Raw genomic sequence first — 24197 nt, 5'->3', positions numbered from 1 at the left:
CCCAGGGCCTGGATGCCTTAAACAAAGAGGATCAAAATCGCCTTTCCTGCGCCAGGTGGGCTGATTTGCAGGGCTGGAACACCTCTAACTCCGGGTGTGGGGGCGGGGAGGAGAGGCTCAGGGAAGGGGGTGTGACGCAGTCTCCCACGGGCAACTTGGTGGCCTGAGTGGCCTACCTTTCTTGCTCCCGGGGGGGGGGGGCTTGGCCATCAGAGCTGTCATTGTGTGTGACAGCCATCGGGGGTGGGGTCCGGAGCGGGACTAGCGGTGGAGGGGCGCTCGGAGTCATCCCCGGCGGGAATCGGCCGGCGGGGCGCAGGGTGCTGCGGGTACAGGTGCGGGAGAGGAGGGCGGCGCGCGGGGGAGCGGGCGCAGGGCGCGGAGGGGCGCGGAGGGGCGCCGCGGGCCGCGGGCTGCGAGGCGCGGCTGCGGGCGGCAGGAGGCAGCGTCGGCCCAGGCGGCGGCGAGCGAGCGAGGCAGCGCGCGGTGATGTCAGTGGCGGCCGGGCTGGCAGCAGCCGGCACTTCCTGTATAAAGGCGGGCGGGCTGGGCTGCAAACCCCACTAGCCAGTGTCAGCCTCTGGAGGAGGGAGGAGGAGGAGGAGGGACGCGGTGGGAGGAGGAGCAGCAGCAGCAGCAGCAGCAGGGGAGGGCTGTCAAATTCGGGTGCCAGATTCTCCCCCCCTTCCCCCTTTCCCCCGGCGATCCCTTCCGCTGGCCCGGCTTCTGGTGCGTGACATCTGCGGCCCCGGGACCTTGGATGTGGGTGCGCGCGAAGGAGCGGAAGAATGGCAGTGCTCAAACTCACCGACCAGGTAGGGGGCGGCGGCGCCGGCGGGCGGGCGGGCGGGCGGGGCGGCGCGGCGCCCGCGGGGGGATGGGGGCGCGGCGCGGCGCGGAGCGCGCCCGGAGCTGTTTACTCTGGACGGCGGGGAGGAGCGAGTGCCGCCGCCGGGCGCCCGGGGCCGGGCCGGGGGTGGTTGCGCCGCTCCTGCTGCGCCGTCCCCGCCCTGGGCCTTCGCCCCTGCGCGCGCGCCCGCGTGCTCTCGGGGTTGGGGAGGGGGGTGTGTGCGCGCCGGGTGCGGTGGACGCGGGTGGCGGTGGCTGGGCAGGGGGGAGGGGAGGCGTCCCCCCCTCCCGCCTCCTCGTGCTCCCTCCGGTGCTCCCTCCGGCTTCCACCCCACAAGCTGCGCAAGCTCGGGCGCCGCCAGCCTGTGGCTCCCTCCCCACCCCGCCGATGCGAGTCCCGCGCCAGCAGGAGGGTTAGGGAAGGTGGGCGCAGGGAGGGGAGGGGGGAGGAAGGGTCACAAGCTGGGACCCCTCCCAAACCCAGCCCGAGACCCGGCCACACCGTGTGGGTCGGGCAGTCTGGACCCGTTGGATCCGGACAGCCCGACTTCCTCTTTAGTTGCCCCGGTGCCGGGGACCCGGGGAGCGGCGCCGCTCGCCGGGGTTGAGTACCGGGTGCAGTGAGGTCGGAGGCTGCGCTCCGCCGGGCGCCGGACGCCCGGCCCCCCTCGGCCGGGCTGCATCAGCTGGGTCAGCCGGCACCCCGGGCAGCGCTGGAGTCCTCGTGTGGAGAGTGCGCTGAGCACCTGAGTCCGAATGGACTGTGCGATGGAGCCTCGCTCTGTCCAAACCCTGGGCAAGATTTCTGCTGCTTTTAAAGGACGCGGACACTAACAGGCGCCTAACCGAGCTGCAGGACAAACTCTAAGCAGCTCTTGTGTGGGGGGGGGGGGGCGGAGAAAGAAGGGGAAACAGTTTGGTCCTCCTGCCCCTCTTTATTCATGGATAAAGACATGAACACTCTTTGGGTCCAGCTGAGAGGCAGCCTTGACTTTAACACATAGGGTCAAACCCACCAGTCCTTGTTACTCAACACCTCAAATTTCTCAACTGGGTTGCCTTTAAAAGCCTTGCTAATTAGTATCCAGCCAGAACATCCTGACATTTTAGTGTAACTGAATACCCCCAATGATTTGCGAGGATTCGATCTTCCATTTAGGTGAAAACTCTTAGGTTTATTTGTGGGTGAGGGTGGGAAGGAAAAATTGGGAGACAGCAAGGGAAGGGGTGACATTGTCCAAAAAGTAGTGTACCTGACTTTATAATGACAATAAAAATGGAATTAAAAATAATCTTAGGTATTACCTAAGTATTCATCCTTTTTTTTTTCTGGAAGGGTACAGAAATCATTGAGTTTAAATTCATGTTATTGTTAAGTTGTTCAGGAAGAGCAATTGGTAATTGTGATGAATCTGTTTAGCACAGATTCCAAAGCATTCATGACTGGAGTAAATTGATACTAGGATTTCCTCTACCTTTGTTCACAAATTTCAATGACTGTTAGACATTTGCTTGTTTGATATGTGACAGTTTTAATGTGTCTTTGTCCTGTCCTGTTCACTGATACACCTTACCCTCCTAGTCTACAAATTCCTAAATCTTCAAATAAAAAAGGGTGCTGAAAGGCATTATTATCACAGATGTGAATTTCACATAGAACTTTAGAGTTGCAAAGATGCTAAAGATGATCTAGCCTGAGCAGGATGCTGATGGCTCACATCTGTTGTTCCAGTTACTTGAAGATCAAGTATGGAAGGATCACAGTTCAAGACCAGCCTGGGCAGTAACTCACCCTCTGACCCCCCACCCCCACCCCCTAAGACCCTTTCTTATTCCATAATTGAATGCAATGATGTGCACCTGTCATCCTGCTACCATGAAAACCTATCCTAGATCGAACACTGGGGGCATAAAGAGAGACCTTATATCAAAATTAGCAGCACAAAATAGTGCTAGAGGTTTAGTTCAGTGTCAGAGTGCCTGCCTAGCATAAGTAAAGGCCTAGTTTAAAAAAATCCTAGTTTAAAAAATGTGATGATCTAGCTGAATCACTTGTCTTCTAAACGAAGAAGCAGATCTGGAGAAGGGGGGAAATCTTCCTCAAAAATCACATCTATTGGAGTTGGAGGCATGGTTTAGGTGCAGTGAGTAAAAGTGTCAGATAATGAGTTAGAGTACTGGTCTTGGAAAAAACAAAACAACAAAACCAAAATAAAACAAAAGAAATCACAACTGTTGGGCTGGGACTAACTCCTGTCTCTGGCCTTCCAGGCTCCTATGCTTTCTGTTAGAGGTTGTAAGATAACCATCTTACACTGAATATGTTGAAAGGGTTAAATCAAGATAAGCCATAGTGAAAAATGAATCATTGGTCTTAGAAAGAAAGGAAGTTATTCATCAGGACTTACCAGAGAAGGGCTTTTAAAGAGTACATCCCCTACCTTCCCCTAGTAAACTAGTATTGCTATGGAGAGTAAGAAGGAGATGTAGAACTTTTATTTGCTCCTATCTCCTGATACATAAAACCATCCTAAGGAGTTCTAAGATTCAAAAACACCTAAAACCACCAGTCCGTTTTGGGCTAAAACTAGAGAAGGCTGGGTGGGGAAGTGGTGTGTGAGGTGGTGGGCGGGGATGGCTTCTGAAGCTTCAGGAAATGGGTCTTTCTTGCCTTATATAGTCTTACTTTTCATTTGAAACTCAGTTCTTAGAAGTTGGTTCTTAGTCTTACCTATATTTTAACAACCTTTTGTTTAAGCATTTCACTTCATCTCTTGGAAACTACTTGCTGTAGTTTGCAGGGGAACCCCTTGCTCAGTCACTTCATTCTCTCCTTGCCTGAAACACCCTCTTTGTAAGTGTATCTGGGTTTTTTTGCAGTAGCTTTTGGATGATCAGTCTGAGGACATCTTCTTGCTTTTGGTAACAGGGATCACAAGTTGTCTTGGTTGAAGTAAGAGGTGACAACAGACCATGACATTTTCTGTCCTGCTGGGTGGTGGTTGGCCACTTCAGCAATCAATCCAGCAGTGACCTCTAAGCCACACAAGAGAAAGAAGAGTATGTCTTTTTCTAACTGTTTGGGAAAGTAAAAAGTAGGGGGAAGGGAGAGGCCACTGTGGTTTTGAACCTTTTTCTACTATTAAAAGGAACTGGGAGCTCTTGCTACAAACAAACTTGGCATATATCACTTCTGCATTTGTAACTGTGTCTCTTCTGTTTTCCTGTTTGCAGGGTACACATCATTTTTATTACAGTGTCAGTGTAAAGGGGGCAACCATCCTAATTGTCCTGGACTGATGGGACTAATGGGTTTTCCCCTGGCATGTGGTGTTAAAACTTGGAAAGTTACAGGCATCTGGGAGGAATGCAGCATAGTTACTATGCAACATAGTTGCTCAACTAACTATGCAATTAATATAAATAATTACTTCCTCATAGATGGACATGAAGAGTTTTCTTTGCTTGCTTTGCTTGCTTGCCTGCCTGCCTACCTGCCTTCCTTCCTTCCTTGCTTCCTTCCCTCCCCTCCCTCCCTCCCTCCCTCCCTCCCTCCCTCCCTCCCTCCCTCTCTCTCTCTCTCTTTCTCTTCCTTCCTTCCTTCCTTCCTTCCTTTCTTTCTTTCTTTCTTTCTTTCTTTCTTTCTTTCTTTCTTTCTTTCTTTCTTTCTTTCTTTCTTTCTTTCTTTCTTTCTTTCTTTCTTTCTTTCTTCCTTGTTGTTGTTTTTGAACTCAGAACCTGGGCCCTGTTCCTACCTTTTTCCCTTAGGGCTAGGGCTCAACCATTTTGAGCCCCAGCACTACTTCCAGTGTTCTGGTGGCTAATTGGAAATGTTTTACAGACTTTCCTGTCCAGGCTGGCTTTGAACCATCATCCACAGATCTCAGCCTCCTGAGTTGGTAGGATTACAGGCATGAGCCACTGATGAATGGTTATGAAGAGTTTTCTTTATATCTTTGGAAACCAAGATAACTGTAAATAGGAAAAAGACTTGATTACATACAAATATGATCCATTTTGCTTAAGGTAGCCATGAAAACTTTTGTGTGTTTTTTTTTTTTTTTTTGGTCTGGTCGTGGGGCCTGAACTCTGGGCCTGGGCACTGTCCCTCAGCTCTTCAGCTCAAGGCTAGTGCTCTACCACTTGAGCCACAGTGCCACTTCCGGCTTTTTTCTTTTTGCTTATGTGGTGCTGAGGAATCGAACCCAGGGCTTCATGCATGCAAGGCAAGCACTCTACCACTGAGCCACCTTCCCAGCCCCACCATGAAAACTTTTGCAACAGCCGGGCGCTGGTGGCTCACGCCTGTAATCCTAGCTACTCAGGAGGCTGAGATCTGAGGATCTAGGTTCAAAGCCAGCCCGGGCAAGAAAGACCGTGAGACTCCTATCTCCAATAAACCACCAGAAAACTGGAATTGGTGCTGTAGCTCAAGTGGTAGAGCGCTCGCCTTGAGCTGAAGAGCTAAGGGACAACGCCCAGGCCCAGAGTTCAAGCCCCACGACCAAAACAAAAAACAAAAAACAAAAAAACTTTTGCAACACAATATACTACTACACATGCTCACACATACATGCACACACACATATACACACACATACTGGGTCTTGAACCCAGAGTCTGGGTACTGTCCTTGAGCCTTTTCCCTTAATGCTAGCACTCTACCATGTGAGCCAAAACTTCACTTTTAGCTTTTTCCTGTCTGGGCTGGCTTTGGACTGCAATCCTCAAATCTTAGCCTCTTGAGTAGCTGGGAGACACTGATGTCCAGTTGCAGTGTGATTTGATATCAATCTTTTTGTGCAGTCCATCTGCCATAAGTTAAGGCCCTGCCTTAGGTGTGTGATCTTGTCTCCAGCCTAGCTCCTTTCCTCAATTTTGTTTCCACAGTTACTAAGCCGGGATGGTGAGCTCTGTAACCGTCCACTGCTCTGTGAGTTTGCTAATGACAGTAGAATACCAGGTACCTCTGTGAAGGTAAAGGCTGGCTGTGGCAGACAAACTGCTTCAGCAGGTGACCCCTTTGGAGCTTCCTGCCTCGGGGCCTTCTGGTCCAGTGTCCTCTTGCCAAGTCCTAGCTTCCATTTGACTCACCCACCTTCTTGCCAAAGACAGTGGCTGGCAGTCATGGCAGTGGCCAGAGACTAAATTTTCTGTAACTCTGAAAGCAGGATTTTCTAGCCCCTCATGTTGCATATTTTACCGGGCTGCCCTTGGACTCAAATGGGTACCTAGAGCATGGTCTGCAAGTGAACAGTCATGCAATCAGGAGGGAAGGGGCAAGAAGGAGTCTGTTCTTTTTGGACCCTTTGCTGGTCTTTTTGGGAACTTGGTGACATGGTTTTGGAAATATCCTTGAGGGCTGGTATTTCATGGCCGGTGCCTAATAAGAGCTTACTTTTATTGTGCGCTGATTGTATGCTGGGCCCTGCTGTGAATCACCCAGGGTCACACAGGAGGTAGGTGGTGGTGTGGTTCCTGTTTCATAGATAGAAAACAGGCAGAGGGTAGGTAGCTAATTGACTCGTTCAAGGGCACACACCCTGCGAGTGATTGAGCAGTGTCTTGCCCTGACAGTCTGATTGCACAGGTGGGGTTCTGGCCACAAGGCTGTACTTTTCATAGTTGAAAGGGCAGCACAAATGCAAGACTAATAGCCGCCTGCTCTTGTTTATGGAGGAGCTACTGGGCAAACAGCCTCACCTACATGCCGCCTGCTTCTTGGGATCAGCCCACTCTGTCATAGGAAGGAGCTTCTCTGAGGTCTCTGGTCTTGCACTCCACCACTTGAACCACACCCTCAACTTGTATTAATATTTTTTGAGTAGGGTCTTGCTTTTTACTGGGAATAGGCTGTACTTCAATCTTAGTATTTATTCTTTTTGAGTAGCTGGGATCACAGATATATACCATCATATCTAGCTATTAATTGATTAAGATGGGGCTTTGTTAACTTTTTGCCCAAGATAACCTCAAACCTCAATCCTCTTGATTTCAGCCTCCTGAGTAATTAGGGAAGACTTCTTTTTTCTTTTTGGGTCCGGTTGTGGGGCCTGAACGCTGGGCTTGGGCGCTGTCCCTCAGCTCTTCAGCTCAAGGCTAGTGCTCTACCACTTGAGCCACAGCGCCACTTCCGGCTTTTTTCTTTTTGCTTATGTGGTGCTGAGGAATTGAACCCAGGGCCTCAGGCATGCAAGGCAAGCGCTCTACCACTGAGCCACCTTCCCAGCCCCTCTTGAGTAATTAGGATTACAACATGAGTCACCTTGCTTGGTGATTAAAAATATATATAACATAAAATATAATTACTGTAGGAAACCAACTCGGCAAACAAAAAAGAAAAAAGTTACTATAAGTTACTATTCAAAGCATCTATTCTCAGAGATAATTACTGGATGTTTTGTTACATTTCTTACTGGTTTCAGTTTCAATACAATTTTCAAACTTTCCAAGTGGTACTATCAGTTCTCCTCATTGTTCTCTCTCTCTCTCTCTTTGGATGCTACTGAGGCTTGAACTTAGAAACTTATACTTGCTAAACAGCCAGTCTGCCATTTTATCCATTCCACCAGCCCTTTTTGCATTGATTATTTTCAAGAGAAAGTCTTACTTTATGTTCTGGCCAGTCTGAACTGTGATAACAAGGCTGGGATAATGTGCCTGCGTCCACACCCTGCTGTTGGTTGAGAAATCATCTCATTAAAATTTTTTCTCAAGCTAGCCTCCAATTGCAATTCCTCCCCTCTCTGCCTCCCAAATAGTTAGGAGCCATCATGTCTGGCTAGACTGATGATTTTTCTTTTCCTTTTTTTTAAATTGTAAAATTGTCGTACAGAGGAGTTACAATTACATGGGCAAGATAGCGAGTACATTTCTTATCAAGCATTGTTGCCTCCTCCTTTGTTTCCCCTTCCCATCCCTTCCCATACTCCCCCCATTCCCCCCCTAGACTGATGATTTTTCTAAATAACGTATGCTTCTCTTAGATAACCAATTGGCTGCTCTAGTGAAAGTCTAACACTAGTACCCAAGATGTAGCCCTGGATTGATTAAACTCACTTTTTAAAAAGAATATTTCAAGTTCTACTTCTTTTATTCCTCTAAATAGAGAATAATCAGAAAGGCACCATTCTTGTACCAGAAGTAGGACTGAAACATTCTTTAAACAGATTTGTTTTAAAGCTTGATTAGATTTCAGTGAAAATTATCATCCAGAATAGGTCCCTTCCACCCCAAAATTGGGGTTAAATAACTTTACAATTAATATATATGGTGCAGAATTTCATGCAAATAAGGTGTGCCAGCAGTGTGATAATACAAACATATATAAGCAAAACCCCCAAAAGGACAAATGCACTAACTTGCTGCTGCTTAGATCACTGCAACTTTTAGGGTCCAGTTTCTTTTATCGATTTAAAAACAAAACAGAAAAAAAAAAGTTATGCGCCTGAAAAAAAAAAGATTTGTTTCAATAACATATGTAAATTATTTTAAAACTATTGTTATTAACTCATTGTATAAATTAATAGGATTAACTGGTATTTCCATATGTATGTACAACAATATCTGAATGGTTATAGGCTAAGATATAACAAGAAATATTTTTAAATAGACAAGAGGTACAAATAGCTTATAATCTTGTCTTTCATTTTATGTGGCAGCTACGGTACTTTGTTTCTCTAAGAAAATTCCAAGTGAGGAAAAAAAAAATCCACAATTAAATAGACCTGAAAACTCCACAATGAAACCCAATATCCATAAAGATGAGCCAGAATAGTCCTTTTTGAAGATTTTGGGGATTTAGCACTATTTGAAAGTCTCTTAAGTGCAAAAACTACACGTGACTGGCTTGACATCATATGCTCAAATAACAAAACCCCAAATGCAAACATTTAAAAATGTTTGCAGATGGCTAGAAGTGATACAGAATTAGGATGCTTTAGCAATGCTAGGGAATACAATTAAATATTCATCTGGAGGGGAAGTGGCTCAAGTGGCTCAGTTCCCCTAGCAAGGGCATGGCCTTGAGTCCAAATCTCAGTTAGCCCACCCCACCCCCCAAGAATCAATATTACTGGAGAACAAATGTGAACCAGGACAGTGCAGCTAAACCTAGCATATATGGTCACCTGCAGAGTCATTCATTTGAATTTAGCTCACGCTTGACAGTGGCAGCAAACAAGTTTGACAAACAGACTAGTCCCTATGTTTTGAGTCAGGTCTGCTCAATATTGTCAGGTATTGTGAAGCCTGTTTTTTACTTGTGCGGGTCCAGGGTTAGAACATGGCCTCCAGCTCCCACATCAGCTCTGATCAGTAGGTGGCCAGTTGCGGGAGCAGTTTAGTGAGACTTTCTGCTTTTCAGTTGAAGAGGGCAAGTCCATGCTTACTTAGCAAGTAAGTCAAAGTCAACTCTGTGGGCTCCATTGGACTGGATGCTTTGCTCTGCTCTGTCTCTTCTGTGACTCAGGCCCTACAATAGTTTGAGTATTTTCCTTACATGTAGCTTTGAAGCATGTATTTGCACATAAGCTTTAGTTTGGGTGTCCAGGTAACCAGGTCAGTCAAGTTCATGTTCCTGAAGAAGAATCCAGTGTCATGGCTTGCAAATGGATTCTCATTCTTTGCTCTACTTAAAGAGAATCCAGAATTGTCTGTCTTATAGATCACTCCTTTATTATTCTTTTGTCATTCCTTTGTCAATATCATATTTGCCTCTGGCTGCTTTCAGAGGTTGAAATGAATGATTCCAGCTTCAAATGATGACACATATTTGTTTCTTTTTTTTGCTTATCAGGCAGGAACTTTTACCATTTAGTCACACCTCTAGGCCTTTTTTTGTGCTGGCTGTTTTGGGGGTAGGGTGTCACTTCCTGTCCTCTATTATAGCTAGGTTGACCGGTGTATATCACTACATCCAACTCTCAGTTAAGAGCTTAGTGTAAGTTTCTTTTCTATTTATGCCCAGGCTAGCTTTGAACCATGTTTCATCCAATCTTAGCTTCCCAAGTAGCTAGGATTATAGGCATGATTATTATAGTGCTCAGTACATTTTCATATTTTTCAAGAATATTTTTACTTGCTTTTTTTTTTTTTTAGAAAATGGAAAGTTTTTCTAGGACTCTAATTGACCTAAAGCAATAAGATGTATATGGTGTAGGGCTGGTGTAGTATTGTATATTATAGTCCGGCTATTATGGAGGCAAAGGCAGAAAGATAAAGAGTTCAAAGCCAACCTGGGCAAATAACCTTATCTCAAAAAACAAAATACCAACCAAAGGACGGGGGCATAGCTCAAGTATAGAATACTTTGGCTCAGTTCCCTGGACAGTAAAAACTAGATGGCCACTTTTGGGGTATGGCCAATTTTACTAAACCAATATGTTCATTTCTTAGTTTTTGCCAGAGCCTTCACTATCCCAGTTTAACTTTCTAAGGTATCTTTAATTCCAAAAGAAACCCCTTTCTGCCCCAAGGAAGCTTCCAGAGTTCTTCAGAAAATTAAGAGATGTGTAGGAACATCTGTGTGTTCTTGGCATGGAAATTTAATGACAGTTAAGCTGTCTTGAAAAGTTTCAGTACTGAACTTTTGTTTTCCTTTGGTTTATTTAAAAAATAGCAGTTTAAGACTTGCAAGACTTGGATTCTACCATGGTTCTAACAGTTGTAGGGCTTTCAACACCAAGCCTTGGCCTTGGGTTCCTTTAATACTGCATAAGTAGGGGTGGAGGATGGAGAACCCTTTACGTTCTTTTAGGCTCTAGCATTGTAAGAAAGTTTCCAACATAGCTCTGTGTGGGTCTCTCTTCTACTTCTGAAATCGGCAGAGGACACGTGTAAAGACAGAAAAGTAGGCAGAAGAGTTCAAATCACCTGAGACAAACTAGCCAAGTGAGCCAAGTGAGCTTGTGAGTGAGCCAAGTGGGCCAGTGAGCCAAGCAATAGCTGGTGCGTAATGGCCAAAAGTGGCTACTGTCTGAACCCCAGGGATGAGTAATATGGCTTATTGAGCTTCAATTTGGGAAAGAAAAGTATTACAATTCATATTTCTCTCTCTCTCTCTCTCTCTCTCTCTCTCTCTCTGTGTGTGTGTGTGTGTGTGTGTGTGTGTGTGTGTATGCACATATGCACTGGTATTTGGCCTTTTTTTTTTTTTTTGTCGGTCGTGGGGCTTGAACTCTGGGCCTGGGCGTTGTCCCTTAGCTCTTCAGCTCAAGGCGAGCGCTCTACCACTTGAGCTACAGCGCCACTTCCGGTTTTCTGGTGGTTTTATTGGAGATAGGAGTCTCACGGTCTCTCCTGCCCGGGCTGGCTTTGAACCGTGATCCTTAGATCTCAGCCTCCTGAGTAGCTAGGATTACAGGTGTGAGCCACCAGCGCCCAGCTGGTATTTGGCCTTAAACTCAGAGCCTGGGCACTTTCCCTTAACTTTTTTGCTCTCTGTCTCTGTCTCTCTGTCTCTTTCTCTTTCTCTCTCTCTCACTTGAATTGCAATCCTACTTCTGGCTTTTTGTTGTTGTTGGTCGTGGGGCTTCAGCTCAGGCCTGGATGCTGTCCCTGAACTTTTCTGTTCAAGGCTAGCGCTCTACCACTAAGCCACAGCACCACTTCTGGTTTTCTGGTAGTTAAGTGGAGATAAGAATCTCACAGGCTTTCCTACCCAGACTGGCTTTGAACCATGATCCTTAGGTCTCAGCCTCCTGAGTATCTAGGATTACAGGCGTGAGCCACTGGTACTGGCTTATGCTTCTATTTAAACTGTGGAGTTGTAAAAGAGGACACGAAGTTACAAGGCCTCAAAGTAATGTCACTCTTAGTTGCATAGGAAGTGGCTGTTGGTGGCAGTTTTCATGGTTTCAGTGTGGCTTTAGGCATGTTCATGTATCTTCTTGTATTTCTGCATTCATGTAAGGTCTTCTGTAGCATTCTTAATGTAAATTCTTCTTTAACATTCTTAGCATAAGCTTAACAAGTAGCCCCTATGATTTGAGTATATTATTGTTCCCAGTAAGTTAGAAGCCAAGTGGCTAAGGTTTTAGACCCTGGGCATCTCAGCATACTTAGGCATCTTGGGCCCTGAGGTAAGAGTAATGTTTAGTTGCTAAGGTTCCCTCTCTTAGCAGCTAAGAAGAAACAATCTTCTTCTAAGGAGCTCTGCTTGTTTGCAAACTCTCTTGTATCAAGAGTCCAGGAGACTGTACTTTGGGGCACAGGGAATATTAGAGAATCCTCATTTGAACAATTTTTGAAACTATAATGTGGGAATGATACACGTAAGAGAATACTGAAATTGACATTTGGAAATCTGGGTTATAGGCACAGCTCTGCTCCTAACTAGTCCTTTCAGTCTTCCTGTGGTACAACTTGATTGTCAAATGGGCATTAATAATATTTGCTTTCTGGGGGAAGTTGTGATAGTCAACCAAATAGGAAATGTTTTGTACAGCCAGTGGTCATTTGTTCACACTTGATAAACAGTAAATGCATCCTAACTCCTTTGTCCAAATTAAGGAGACATATATTTTTGCTGGTCATGGGGCTTGAACTCTGGGCCTAGGAGCTGCCCCTGAGCTCTTTTTTTTTTTTTTTTTTTTTTTGGTTGTGGGGCTTGAACTCTGGGTCTGGGCGCTGTCTCTCAGTTCTTTAGCTCAAGGCTAGTACTTTACCACTTGAGCCACAGCGCCACTTCTGGTTTTCTGGTGGTTTATTGGAGATAAGAGTCTCATGGACTTCCTTGCCCTGCCTGGCCCTGAATCGTGAATCTCAGATCTTGACCTCCTGAGTAGCTAGGATTATAAAGGTGAGCCACTGACACCCGGCTCTTCCTGAGCCCTTTTGCTCAAGGCTAACACTTTATTACTTTGAGCCACAGTTGTACTTTGGTTTTCTAGTAGTTAATTGGAGACCAGAGTCTCATGGACTTTCCTGCCAGGTCTGGCTTTGAACTGCAATCCTCAGATTTCAACCTCCTGAGTAGCTAAGATTATAGGCATGAGTCACCAGCGCCTAATGAGAACAGTATTTTATGGTTGATTTTAAGTCTCTGAGAACATGATTTTAGGTTTGTAACTTCAGTCTGGCATTTTTTCCCTTTCACTTAAACAACATTGGCACAAAGACTGTTTCATTTTTGTATGAAATTCCCCCATACTTAGATTTGAGTTGTAGTTTTTCTATTTCCTTCAAAGCTAGTGCTCTCCCACTTGAGCTACAGCTCCACTTCCAGGTTTTTTTTTTTTTTTTTTTGTTGATGGTTAAGTAGACATAGGAATTTCCTGCTTGAGCTAGCTTTGAACTATGATATTCAGATCTCAGTCTCCTGAGTAGCTATGGACACACTTAGCTGAATTGTGGCAGTTTGAGTCCTAGTGGTCTTCTTTCCTTTTGGTTTTATCCTATCAAATTCATTAATTTAGCTGAAAAATCTTCTGTTTTAATAGATTTAGAAGGATGCGTAGATTTTGAAAAGATCCTGAGGGTTTTTTTCCCCAGTCACTCTTGATTTACATTGTTGAAAAGAACTCTGAAAATGACTGCCACTTCCTCCTCACACAAGTACAGAACTGACGTTTTGAGGAAGTGTGAAAATACAAAATAATTTGAGGGCTGGGAAGGTGGCTCAGTGGTAGAGCGCTTGCCTTGCATGCCTGAGGCCCTGGGTTCGATTCCTCAGCACCACATAAGCAAAAAAAAAAAAAAGCTGGAAGTGGTGCTGTGGCTCAAGTGGTAGAGTGCTAGCCTTGAGCTAAAGAATTGAGGGACAGCACCCAGGCCCAGAGTTCAGGCCCCACAACTGGACCCCCCCAAAAAAAAAATTTGATAGAGTGAAAGAAGTTACCATGACAGAAGTTCTGAAAGCCTGGTCTAAAATTTTAAGTCTTGAGCATGAATATGTAAATGATATAGGAAATCATCAGCTTTCCTGAAAACAAAAAGTGATCAATAACTTAGATTGTCTAGGGTGAACAAAGATGGAGAAAGGAATAGTGGGTGAGCCGTAATGCTCAATGTGAAGATGGATGTTGGTTACTTGAAGGGATGTATGAGGTTGGGAGGGGTGGGGCAGACAATGGAAGGGTGACATCACTCAAGGTGCATTTTACTCATAAAGTGACATGCTGAGTTGAAACCCCTTTGTACAACTATCTAAAGACAAAGACAAGCCTTATATTGTACAAGGGATTTTAAAAATAAAAATATATTTTATTATATATTTATATATATTTATTATATATTTATATATTTTATTATATTATATTTTATTGGCTTATGTTGAATGGTATACAGAAGGGCTTCATTATGACATTAATATAAACTGCTCCCCTGTAAAAAGGGGTTTTTTTTTTTTTGGTACTAGTTCTGAGGCTTGGGTTCTGTCCCTTATCTTTTTTGCTTAAGGCTAGTGAGCTACCACTTGAACCACAGCTCCACTTTCACCTTTTTTTTGGCCGCTGACTGGAGATAAGAGTATTGTGGATTTTCCTGCCCAGGCTGGCTTTGAACTGGGATTTTCAGATCTCAGTCTTCTGAGTAGATTACAGGCATGAGCCACCAGCACCTTAGCTAATAAAGATATTTTAAATTGGAGTCTTTCTTCTCCTCTTTTAGAGCTATAGAACACTATCTAAAGAAGATACCTGTTAAATATCATTGACTATGCATACTTATTTTTATTGTAAAAATCTGTTTTAGTTTAGTAGAGATATAGGGCAAAATATAAATAGTCATAGGAAAATGAAAATGACAGTTGGTACAATAAAGGAGAGTAAAGAATCATAGAAGAAAAAAATCCTTTTTTTTAATAGAAGGGGTGGTCCAGCTCTGGTAGCTCATGCCTATAATCCTCACTAATTGGGAAGTTGAGGATGGAAGGGATTGAGGTTCACAAGGCAAAAAAATTTCTATCTTGGAAATAACAAATGAAAACTGGGACTGGAAGTATGGCTTAAGTGTTAGAGCACCAGCCTAGCATCAAGGCCCTTAGTTCAAATCTCAGTATCACCAATAAAAAGGAGGGTGGAGGGGTGGGAGGTGGCTCAGTGGTAGAGTGCTTGCCTTGCATGCATGAGGCCCTGGGTTCGATTCCTCAGCACCACATCAACAGAAAAAGCCGGAAGTGGCGCTGTGGCTCACATGGTAGAGTGCTAGCCTTGAGCTGAAGAGCTCAGAGACAGTGCCCAGCCCAGAGTTCAGGCCCCACAACCAAAAAAAAAAAAAAAAAGGAGGGTGGAGTTGTGGGGGGAGGATATTGGAAGGAAGTTGAATGTAGGGTATGAGGAGGCTTGTGTTTGTTTCCGAGGGGTACAGATGCTCGTGAACTTTTCCTTGAAGTAAGAAACATTGACTTCGGCTCTTCATTCTTGGAGTTCTAGGGTTGGCAAGTGGAAGTTATTTACTTAAGCTGCAGAAGAAAATGAGCAGAGCTGAGAGGCTCAGAAGGCTGAGAAGAATCTCTGGCTGCAGTGGTCCATGAGAGGCCCCGAAGTTTGACTTAGCACTTAGCACCTGCTTTACACCGAGGGCAGCAGGGTGGAGGGGGTGTCTATGCCTAGGCACTTTACTTTTTCAGTCACCCATCTGGAGACTGAAGAGTACTTTTTATTTTAACCTCCACTCTTGCCATGATTAAGCTGCAAGATGCTGGCAGATGCTGGCTGATCCTTCTGCCTCTTGGGTCTTATTTTCCCTAAGAATAGAGGATATTAGCTTGGGGTGATCTTGTTGCAGTCTTCTATAGCCCTCACCAGACTGCCAGACTATTATCCACAGACCAGCCTACCACCTGATTTTAAGTCGCCCATAAGCTAAGAATGATGTTTACATTATTAAGTGGCTGAAGATTACAAGAATAATGCAGTGCTTAAGGATTTAGGGAAATTCCCATTTCTGTGTCCATAGTGAAGGTATGCTAGAGGCACCCTCCCTTGTTTGTTGATGTGTCATTTGTGCCACAGGGGACAAAAAGTGGGTGGAATAGAGTGTTTGGGGCAAAGCTGAAAATACGTCCTATCAGGTCTGACACAGAACAAGCCTGCCAAGCCCCTTCTACCCCAGGCTGCACAAGGGAGTGTACGTTTCTGGAGTTCAGTGGTTGGTTCTGGGCTTGCCCTTGTGACCACCTGGGCTGTGCTTTGATCCAGACTAAACTAGCTAAAGATGGGAACCCTTGTTGTCATTTACTCCAGGAGAGAGTAGAGGCTGAGTTAGCTTTCTTGGTATGCTTTTAATTAAAAAAAAAAAAATTCCTCCTTAAACAATAGTTGGTTTGTACCCAGACTTTTTCTCCCTCTAGGAATCACTGTGGAGAAGGAACCATATGTTGATATTTTAAATCACTCACCATTTAAAGTGGATTTTTAGACTCCAGATGTGGACCCAGAAACAGTTAAAAAAACAAAACAAAACTTGTATGCTCAAAGAGCCGGAGATGTGGGGGGAAGGGCTCTTACCTCTTAGAGCTGAGAGTGAAGCAGAAGTCTTAATATTTTCTACTTCCCATTGTGTGCTAGAAATACTGTTCTTAGTTTTTAAATACTCTAAATTGGTATGGAGTGGGAAGTGGCTTTAATTTTAGGGAAGGCTAACTTTAAACAAGTATCTTTTGAAGGTGGAATTAACTATTATAAGTAGAAATTGTGAGATTAAAAAGAAAATATGCTATTTGTACAACATCTCATTATTCTAGAAGGTTCATTCAGAAGAGAAGTGTGGTGGTTTCTGTAAAAATCTGTGTATGTGTATGTGTGTGTGTGTTTTTAAAGCATATTTTTTATTGTAAAGATACTGTACAGAGGGGTTACAGTTACATGAGCAAGGTAATGAGTACATTTTCTCTCAAGCATTCTTACCCACTCCTTTGTTTTTCCCCTAATGCGTGTGGTTTTTACTATGAGCTTCATCAAGTAGAAGTATCTGTCTGTGGTTCCTGTACTCCTTGTGACTTATGCCTGTAGTTATGCTCCATCTTAGAAGATGGGCACTGAGGTCCTCTAGTCTTCAGCTTCTCCAAGTAGCTAGGATTGTAGGGGGACATTTTGAAGAGTTAGTGAGGAACAGAAGAGGAGTCAATTGATACTTCTTGTTACCACTCATCTAAAAGTTAGCTTTAGCCAGACATGGAAGTATATGCTGTAATCCTAGTTGCCAGGGAAGCAGAAATTCAGAAGATCATGTTTCTAGGTCAGCCTGAGCACAAAATTTAACAAGAACCATGTCAACCAACAGCTAGGTGTTGGGAAACATGAACGTAGAATCCTAGCTACTCAGAAAGCACAGGTAGGAGGATGGAGTCCTCCCAAGCCAGTCTCTGGCAAGAAGCATAAGATCCTATCTGAAAAGAATTAAAGCACAAAAAGAGCTGCGAGTGTGAATCAAGTTGTAGAGTACCTGTGTAGCAAGCACAAAGTCTTGAGTTCAAACCTGCAAAACTGTACTGCAAACAACAACAACAAAATACACTAGCTACATTAGAAATAATTAAGACCAAAGATGCTTATTTTATAAATAAATTTATGTAGTATTTAACTGTAGAGAATATTGACAATGACATAGAAACTGAGACAATAACACCATACATTATCGGGAGGAGATGGCAGGTGGACACTTGCATTTCTATTTGTAGAGGGAGAACTAAAGCCATTGCTTGTGACTTAGCTCACAGATTCTTAGCAGAGGTAGAACGCTTGTTTGTTTGTTTTTTCTGGCTTGGTCTGAAGTACATTTCCATTTGCCTGTTCTGTTCTTAAACTGCACAAATTACGTGTCACTTCTACAGTTTTATTTAGGATATGGCCTAAAACACTCTAAACACCCTGTGATAAAATACTCAAGGTAGATGCCTGGGTAATTATGGCATGGTTTTAGTATCATATCGTATCACCTGCATTACCCAGATTACAATGTGTCACTCTAAAGTGAGTCTGGAAGGCTCGTGCATGTGTCTGGGGCTGAAGGAGAGGGCCTTATTGTCTCCATTTTGGGGGGAGATCTTTGTGATATTCAGAAAATGGCGGAACTTCATTCCAGTTTGAAAACACTAGTAATTGGTAATAGTCCCGCAGAACTAGGGTTCCCCACTTCTTTCCCAAATACTTCCACAAGGTGTTTTTTTTTTTTTTTGCTTTGGAATTTTTTTTGGGGGGGGGTCCGGTCGTGGGGCCTGAACTCTGGGCCTGGGCGCTGTCCCTCAGCTCTTTAGCTCAAGGTTAGCGCTCTATCACTTGAGCCACAGTGCCACTTCTGGGTTTTTTCTTTTTTCTTATGGGGTGCTGAGGAATTGAACCCAGGGCCTCATGCATGCAAGGCAAGCGCTCTACCACTGAGCCACCTTCCCAGCCCCTGCTTTGGAATTTAATGAGATGCATATGAAGTTGGCTTGTCAGAGATTGCTCAGCTGCACCTACGCACACTTTCATTTTCCTTTTCCATAAAGGGGCAGGGGCAGGGGCAGGTTTCTTGCTCCCTCTCACTGTTTTCGTTCCTTGATTAGTTTGTGAGCATTCATTTGCTCTTCACTTATAGGAGAAAATGTCCCCTCCTATTGTTTAAGATATGCTGGGTTCCATTAACCCAGTAGTAGATTAATAGTAATTGTTGAATAAATAACCTATTGGCAGTCTCTGTTTTTGTGTTTTCTTCTCTACCATCTATGCCACTATTTTTTTCCCCCTGTGTGTCCTGAAGTTGAACTCAGGGCCTTGTGCTCTTGCTTGGCATTCTTACTCACGGTTGGTGCTCTATCACTTGTGCAATGTCTCCACCATGGCTTTTTGCTGGTTAACCGGGCATGGAGTCTTGAGGACTTTTCTACCCAGGCTGTCTTCCAGCCTCCATTCTCTAGGTCTCAGTCTCCTGAGTAGCTAGGATTATAAGTGTGAGCCACAGATGCCAGGCTTCACTTTTTAAATTTACCTTTTTGCCTTCCTCCTGGGATCTTACTAATGAAGGGAGGAAAGACAGGAAGTGATTATTTTTTTGTCATGTAAATAGCCCTAGTGAAAGGATTGTTGGTGAGAAAAATGGTTGAGTTTTGGGGTAGCATTTTATTGGGATGCCTTGTTAACTTTGTATAGCTAAGAACTCCTGGCTGGTCACTTAGTGCCTCAGGTCCTGGGCAGATGGCAAACAACTTTCCTCTCAGCACTCACTAGTCAAGAAATAGAACAGGAGGAAATTTTTGCTCATCCATGTTTGCATTCTGAAGATTTTAGACAGGCTTTGACTGTCTAGGGTCTTGCACAGGAAGTCACTGTTGATGTGACCTCTTAGTCTCAAGCTTCTGGTCTCATTGGACAAAGGAGCTATAGAGTGTGGTTCTAAGCAACATTTTAACCCAGACTGCTATCTACAAAAGAGATTTGTAAATACCTATCCCCTTGTACATCTTTTAGTTGACATGTGAAGTTAGAAAGATACAAAAGAGCTGGGTGCTAGTGGTTCATGCCTGATCCTAGCTACTCAGGAGGCTGAGATCTGAGGATGGTGGTTAAAGTCAGCCCAGGTAGGAAAGTCCGTGAGACTCTTATCTCTAACCACTAGAAAACTGGAAGTGGTACTGTGGCTCAAGCGGTAGAGTGCTAGGCTCTTCTTGAGCTGAAGAGCGCAGGCCCAAAGCTCCAGCCCCAGGATGGACACACACAAAAAAAAAAGAAAAAAAGAAAAAAAGAAAGATACAAAAGATGCAATTCCTGGCACAATATAAACATTGATTGTTAAAGTGAAAACATTATATCATTGTTTAAAATCTAGTGAATGGAATTTGAACACCATTGTGATTTAATGTGTCAGCACCTAAAAAGCACCAGAACAAGCACTTCTTTGGTAGTTGAAACTTTATATTGCTGCTGTTTCTCCATGAACTTATACATCATTGTATAAGAAGTATAAATTCATAGACTTGGTTATTTTATGACATTTTGCAACAAAAATATAATCCTATAAGGATAAAGTGACGTTCTGGATTGAGTTTTCATCTTTACAATTATTACTAATTTGTGGAAGCATGAATATATTACAAATTTTGATAAATTATTTATAAAGTATGTAAAGATATTCTTATTTGAAATGCATATCCCTCCCTCCCTCCTTTTTTCCCTTCATCTGTTTTTTCCTTCCTTTACATTCATCCCAGGATGTCCTTGCATTTGCTCTATAGCACAGGCTGGCCTTGAACTCACAATTCTCCTACCTCTACCTCCCAAATACTGGGATTATAGGCATGAACCACCACACCAAGCTGAAATGCATTTTCTGCTCTCTTGATAGGTCATTGAAGTATAGTTTCATGTATTAGAGAAGAATATACTTATTGGTATGATGAGGAAAGAGTATTTCTTTCCTTCTTTCCATCTTGCTTTTCCTTTTCTTCTTTTGTGTGTGTGTGTGTGTGTGTGTGTGTGTGTGTGTGTGTGTGTGTGTGTGTGTGTGTGTGTGTGTGTGTGTGTGTGTGTGTCCTGGGGCTTGTCCTCAGGGCCTGACACTGTCTCTGAGATGTTTTTGCTTAAGGCTTGAGCCACAGCTTACTTCTGGCTTTTTTGGTGGTAGATTGTTTATTGAGAGGATGTTCTCCTGAGTTGTGCTGTCTGATTTTGAAGGGGTCCTTTCCTTGGCACCATGGCTTTGGGGGCAGTTCCCTCAGTCCAGATCAGAAATGGTGACAGGTCCCTCTGCCCCAGGTCCACTAGAAGGAAAGCAGTGAAGAGGGAGGTAGACGGAAGCTGCAGTGAGCCCTGCACAGGCATCTGTGTTTCAGGACAGGGTCCATATAGATGCAGAGGAGCCTGCCAATGCCCTGCAAAGCCTTCTTTCCTCTTGTGCTACAGGCCCCAGCTTAGGAACCATGGAAGTGCCTTGTCATCTTGGGAGTGATCTGGATCCCATTTCCCCTGGATTGTCATCAGCTGCCTGTGTACCATTACTGGTCACTTGATGTGAATGACAGACACAGTGGACAGAACTGTTCACCTTTGACAGTCCAAGCTTGCAAGTGTGAAAAGCCAGCCAACTTGGTGGTAAAAGTTTTACCTATGGAAGACCAATTAGAGATAAGCTATAATAGCTTTCAATTCATCTCAGTGAAAAGTGCTTCAAATGAATTCACCCATCATACCATTTCCTTTACCATCTTTGTGTTTCTGTAGGATACGTCCAGTGATCAGATACTGGAGGGAAAGTTGGTTTTGTAGGTGGGGGTGTGGACAGCATTGGAAGTTGACCTGGTTCTCTATGAGGATTTCCTCTCAGAGGTGCTGAATGAGGTCTCTCTGAGAGCTCTTCCTTAACTCCCACCCTGTCAAGTGATTGAATAATAGTAGGATGGAAGTAATGGTGTTCTGTCTTAGATTTTAAATACCAAGTAAAGCTTGAAGTATATGAAAGCAATTTTTTCAATTTAAATACTCAGATCCTGCCTTTATAATTGGTATATGCCACCACCTCCCAACCAGAAAAGTAATCAATAAATGGGGTAGGGTATATAGATATAAAATTCAAAATGCTGTATGGTTATATGTGAATATTGAATGGATTCATCTGACTTTTTCTGTCTTGTATTCAACAGCAATGAAAGTGCTTGTTGGAGTCTGGCACTGGTAGCTCACTCCTGTTATCTTGGTTACTCAGGAGGCTGAGATCTGAGGACTTTGGTTTGAAGCCAGCCTGGGCAGGAAAGTTGGTGAGACTCTTATCTCCAATTAACCTCCAAAAAAAGCTACAAGTGGAGGTGTGGCCCAAGTGGTAGCACACCAGCCTTGTGTAAAAAGCTAAGGGGTAGTGCTCAGCCCTTGAATTTAAGCCTGCTACTGACATGTGCTCATGTACGTGTGCATACATGTGTGAGACTCTCATCTCCAATTATGCACCCAAAAGGCCAAAGTGCTGCAGTGGATCTCAGTTCAGACGCCAGTACAGGCAGACAGAGAAAAAATATAGAGCTTCTTTTGACAGCAATTAGGTTCCCATTGTAATTGCGCAGAAGGTACTGAGAATTTCCGTACCATCTCTGTCCCACCCCCAGCCTTCCCCGTTAGTACCATTTAGCAGTACACTTATTACAATTAACAAACCTACACGGACACAGTGTTATCTCCATAGTCCACAGTTTACATAAAGGCTCACTCTTGGTAGTGTGCATGTTAGTTTTTTTCGTGTTTGTGTGTGTGTGTGTGTGTGTGTGTGTGTGTGTGTGTGTGTGTGTGTGTGTGTGTGTGTGTGTGTGTGTGTGTGTGTGTTAGGACACGTGCTCACCATTGTAGTTATACAGAATAGCATCACTGTTCCCCAACTCCTCTATGAGCTGCCTGCTCATCCTTCTGCTCTGTATCCCCCAAACCCTGATAGCCCCAACCCTTTTTACTGTCCATGTCATTTTGTGGTTTTCTAAGTATCACATAGATACTTTCTGTTTGAAGGGAATCAGATAGGCTATTCTGTTTTATTTTGCTTACCCCTAGTTTTTTTTTTTTTTTTGGTTGGTCCTGGGCCTTGAACTCTGGACCTGGGCACTGTCCTTCAGCAATTCGGCTCAAGGTGAATGCTGTACCACTTGAGCCACAGCACCATTTCCTGTTTTCTGGTGGTTTATTGGAGATAAGAGTCTCACAGACTTTCCTTCCCGGGCTCTCTTTGAACCATGATCCCGAGATCTCAGCCTCCTGAGTAGCTAGGATTACAGGTATGAGCCACCGGCACACAGTTCCCCCTAGATCTTAAAGATTTTCCATTCAGTGACTTTTTTATGCTTAGCAAAGTTATATATTTTCAAGAGTTTGAACAGAAACCAATTTATTCAGTTGCATATGCCATAAAAATATTTTCCTTGTTAAAATCAAGTTAGATATTTCTGGAAGAAGAAAAGAGAAGCATTAAAAAATCAGGGTAAAAAAAGTAGAAAGAAATTGTCCATTCTTAGAAATTCCTTAAAGACATTTTAAGGAATTTTGATTGCTCGTGTGTGTGTGTGTGTGTGTGTGTGTGTGTGTGTGTGTGTGTGTGTGTGTGTGTGTGTGTGTGTGTGTATACATGTGTGCATGTGTGCTGGTCCTGGGGTTTGAACTCAGGGTCTGGGCACTGTCTCTGAGCTTTTTTTTTCCCCTCAAGGCTAGTACTCTATCACTTGAGCTACAGCTCTACGTCTGGCTTTTGGAAGTTAATTGGAGATAAGAGTTTCATAGACTTTCTTACTTGAGCTGGCTTCAAACTGTGACTTGTATATCTTGGCTTCCTGAGTAGCTAGAATTATACACATGAGCCACACTGGTGTCCCACTGATTGCTATTTTTTTAAACGTATTTTGTTGTGCAGAGGGGCTACGATTTCCTAAGTCAAGTAGTGACTTTTTTGACTTTCCCCCAGTTTCTCCCTCTCATTCCTGCCCACAAGTTACATAGGTCATTTCCCACATAGTGTATATTGAATACTGTGATTGCATTTGTTCAACCTCCCTCCCTCCCTTTTTGTGTCTCCTTACCCCCTCAGAAGAATAAAAACTCAAAGCAGAAATACACTTACCACCACCACCACCATCAACAAGGCCACAAGAGAATGATTGCTATTTTTGATGACATTTAGGAAGCTCTTTGGAATCCGTAACACAAGATTACTTTTAAATAGACACCACTGATATTAACTGGAAATAGGCTCTCTCTCTCTCTCTATATATATATACATATATATGTATACACACACACACACTTAAATTTTTTTTTTGTCAGTCCTGGGGCTTGAACTCAGGAGCTGGGGTCTGTCCCTAAGCCTCTCTGTGTTCAAGGCTAATGCTACACCACTTGAGCCGCAGCATCACTTCTAGCTTTTTTGAGTAGTTTATTGGAGATAAGAGTCTTATGGACTTTCCTGCTGGGGCTGGCTTTAAACCATGGTCCTCAGATCTCAGACTCCTGAGTAGCTGGGATTACAGGTGTGAGCCACCTGCACCTAGCTCCAACTGTTATAATTTTTTTTTTTTTTTTTTTGTCGGTTGTGGGGCTTGAACTCTGGGCCTGGGTACTGTCCCTCAGCAATTCAGCTCAACACAAGTGCTCTACCACTTGAACCACAGTGCCATTTCCAGTTTTCCGGTAGTGAATTGGAGATAAGAGTCTCACAGACTTTCCTGCCTGGACTGGCTTGGAACTGCGATCCTCAGATCTCAGCCTCCTGAGTAGCTAGGATTACAGGCGTGAGCCACTGGCACCCAGCTCCAGCTGTTATAATTTTTAATGGTTATTTTTCTTTTATTTTATTAACTTTATGCTTATGTTGTATGGAGGAATCAAACTCAGGGCTTCATGCCTGCTGGGCAAACACTCTACCACTAAGCCACATTCCCTGCCCTTTTTGTTATTACTATTCAT

General features: G+C 44.0%; 1 protein-coding gene across 4 annotated transcripts in view; it reads left to right on the top strand.

Moving 5' to 3' along the window:
- The first annotated feature begins 628 nt into the window (after positions 1-628).
- Positions 629-24197, top strand: part of Ankrd44 (ankyrin repeat domain 44) — a 300455-nt gene continuing 276886 nt past the window's right edge. For 2 of the 4 annotated variants that reach the window (XM_069995713.1, XM_069995712.1), the window contains exon 1: positions 629-815. In XM_069995713.1, coding sequence (XP_069851814.1) covers positions 789-815 — 27 coding nt within the window. In that variant the 5' untranslated portion in view covers positions 629-788. The remainder of the gene's footprint in view (positions 816-24197) is intronic. The other 2 variants (XM_069995714.1, XM_069995715.1) reach the window with 2 other exon arrangements.

This window comes from Dipodomys merriami, unplaced genomic scaffold (genome assembly GCF_024711535.1).
Source record: "Dipodomys merriami isolate MVZ:Mamm:240054 unplaced genomic scaffold, mDipMer1.0.p SCAF_49, whole genome shotgun sequence".
Taxonomy (NCBI): domain Eukaryota; kingdom Metazoa; phylum Chordata; class Mammalia; order Rodentia; family Heteromyidae; genus Dipodomys; species Dipodomys merriami.
This window is presented reverse-complemented; position numbering and strand designations above follow the sequence as displayed.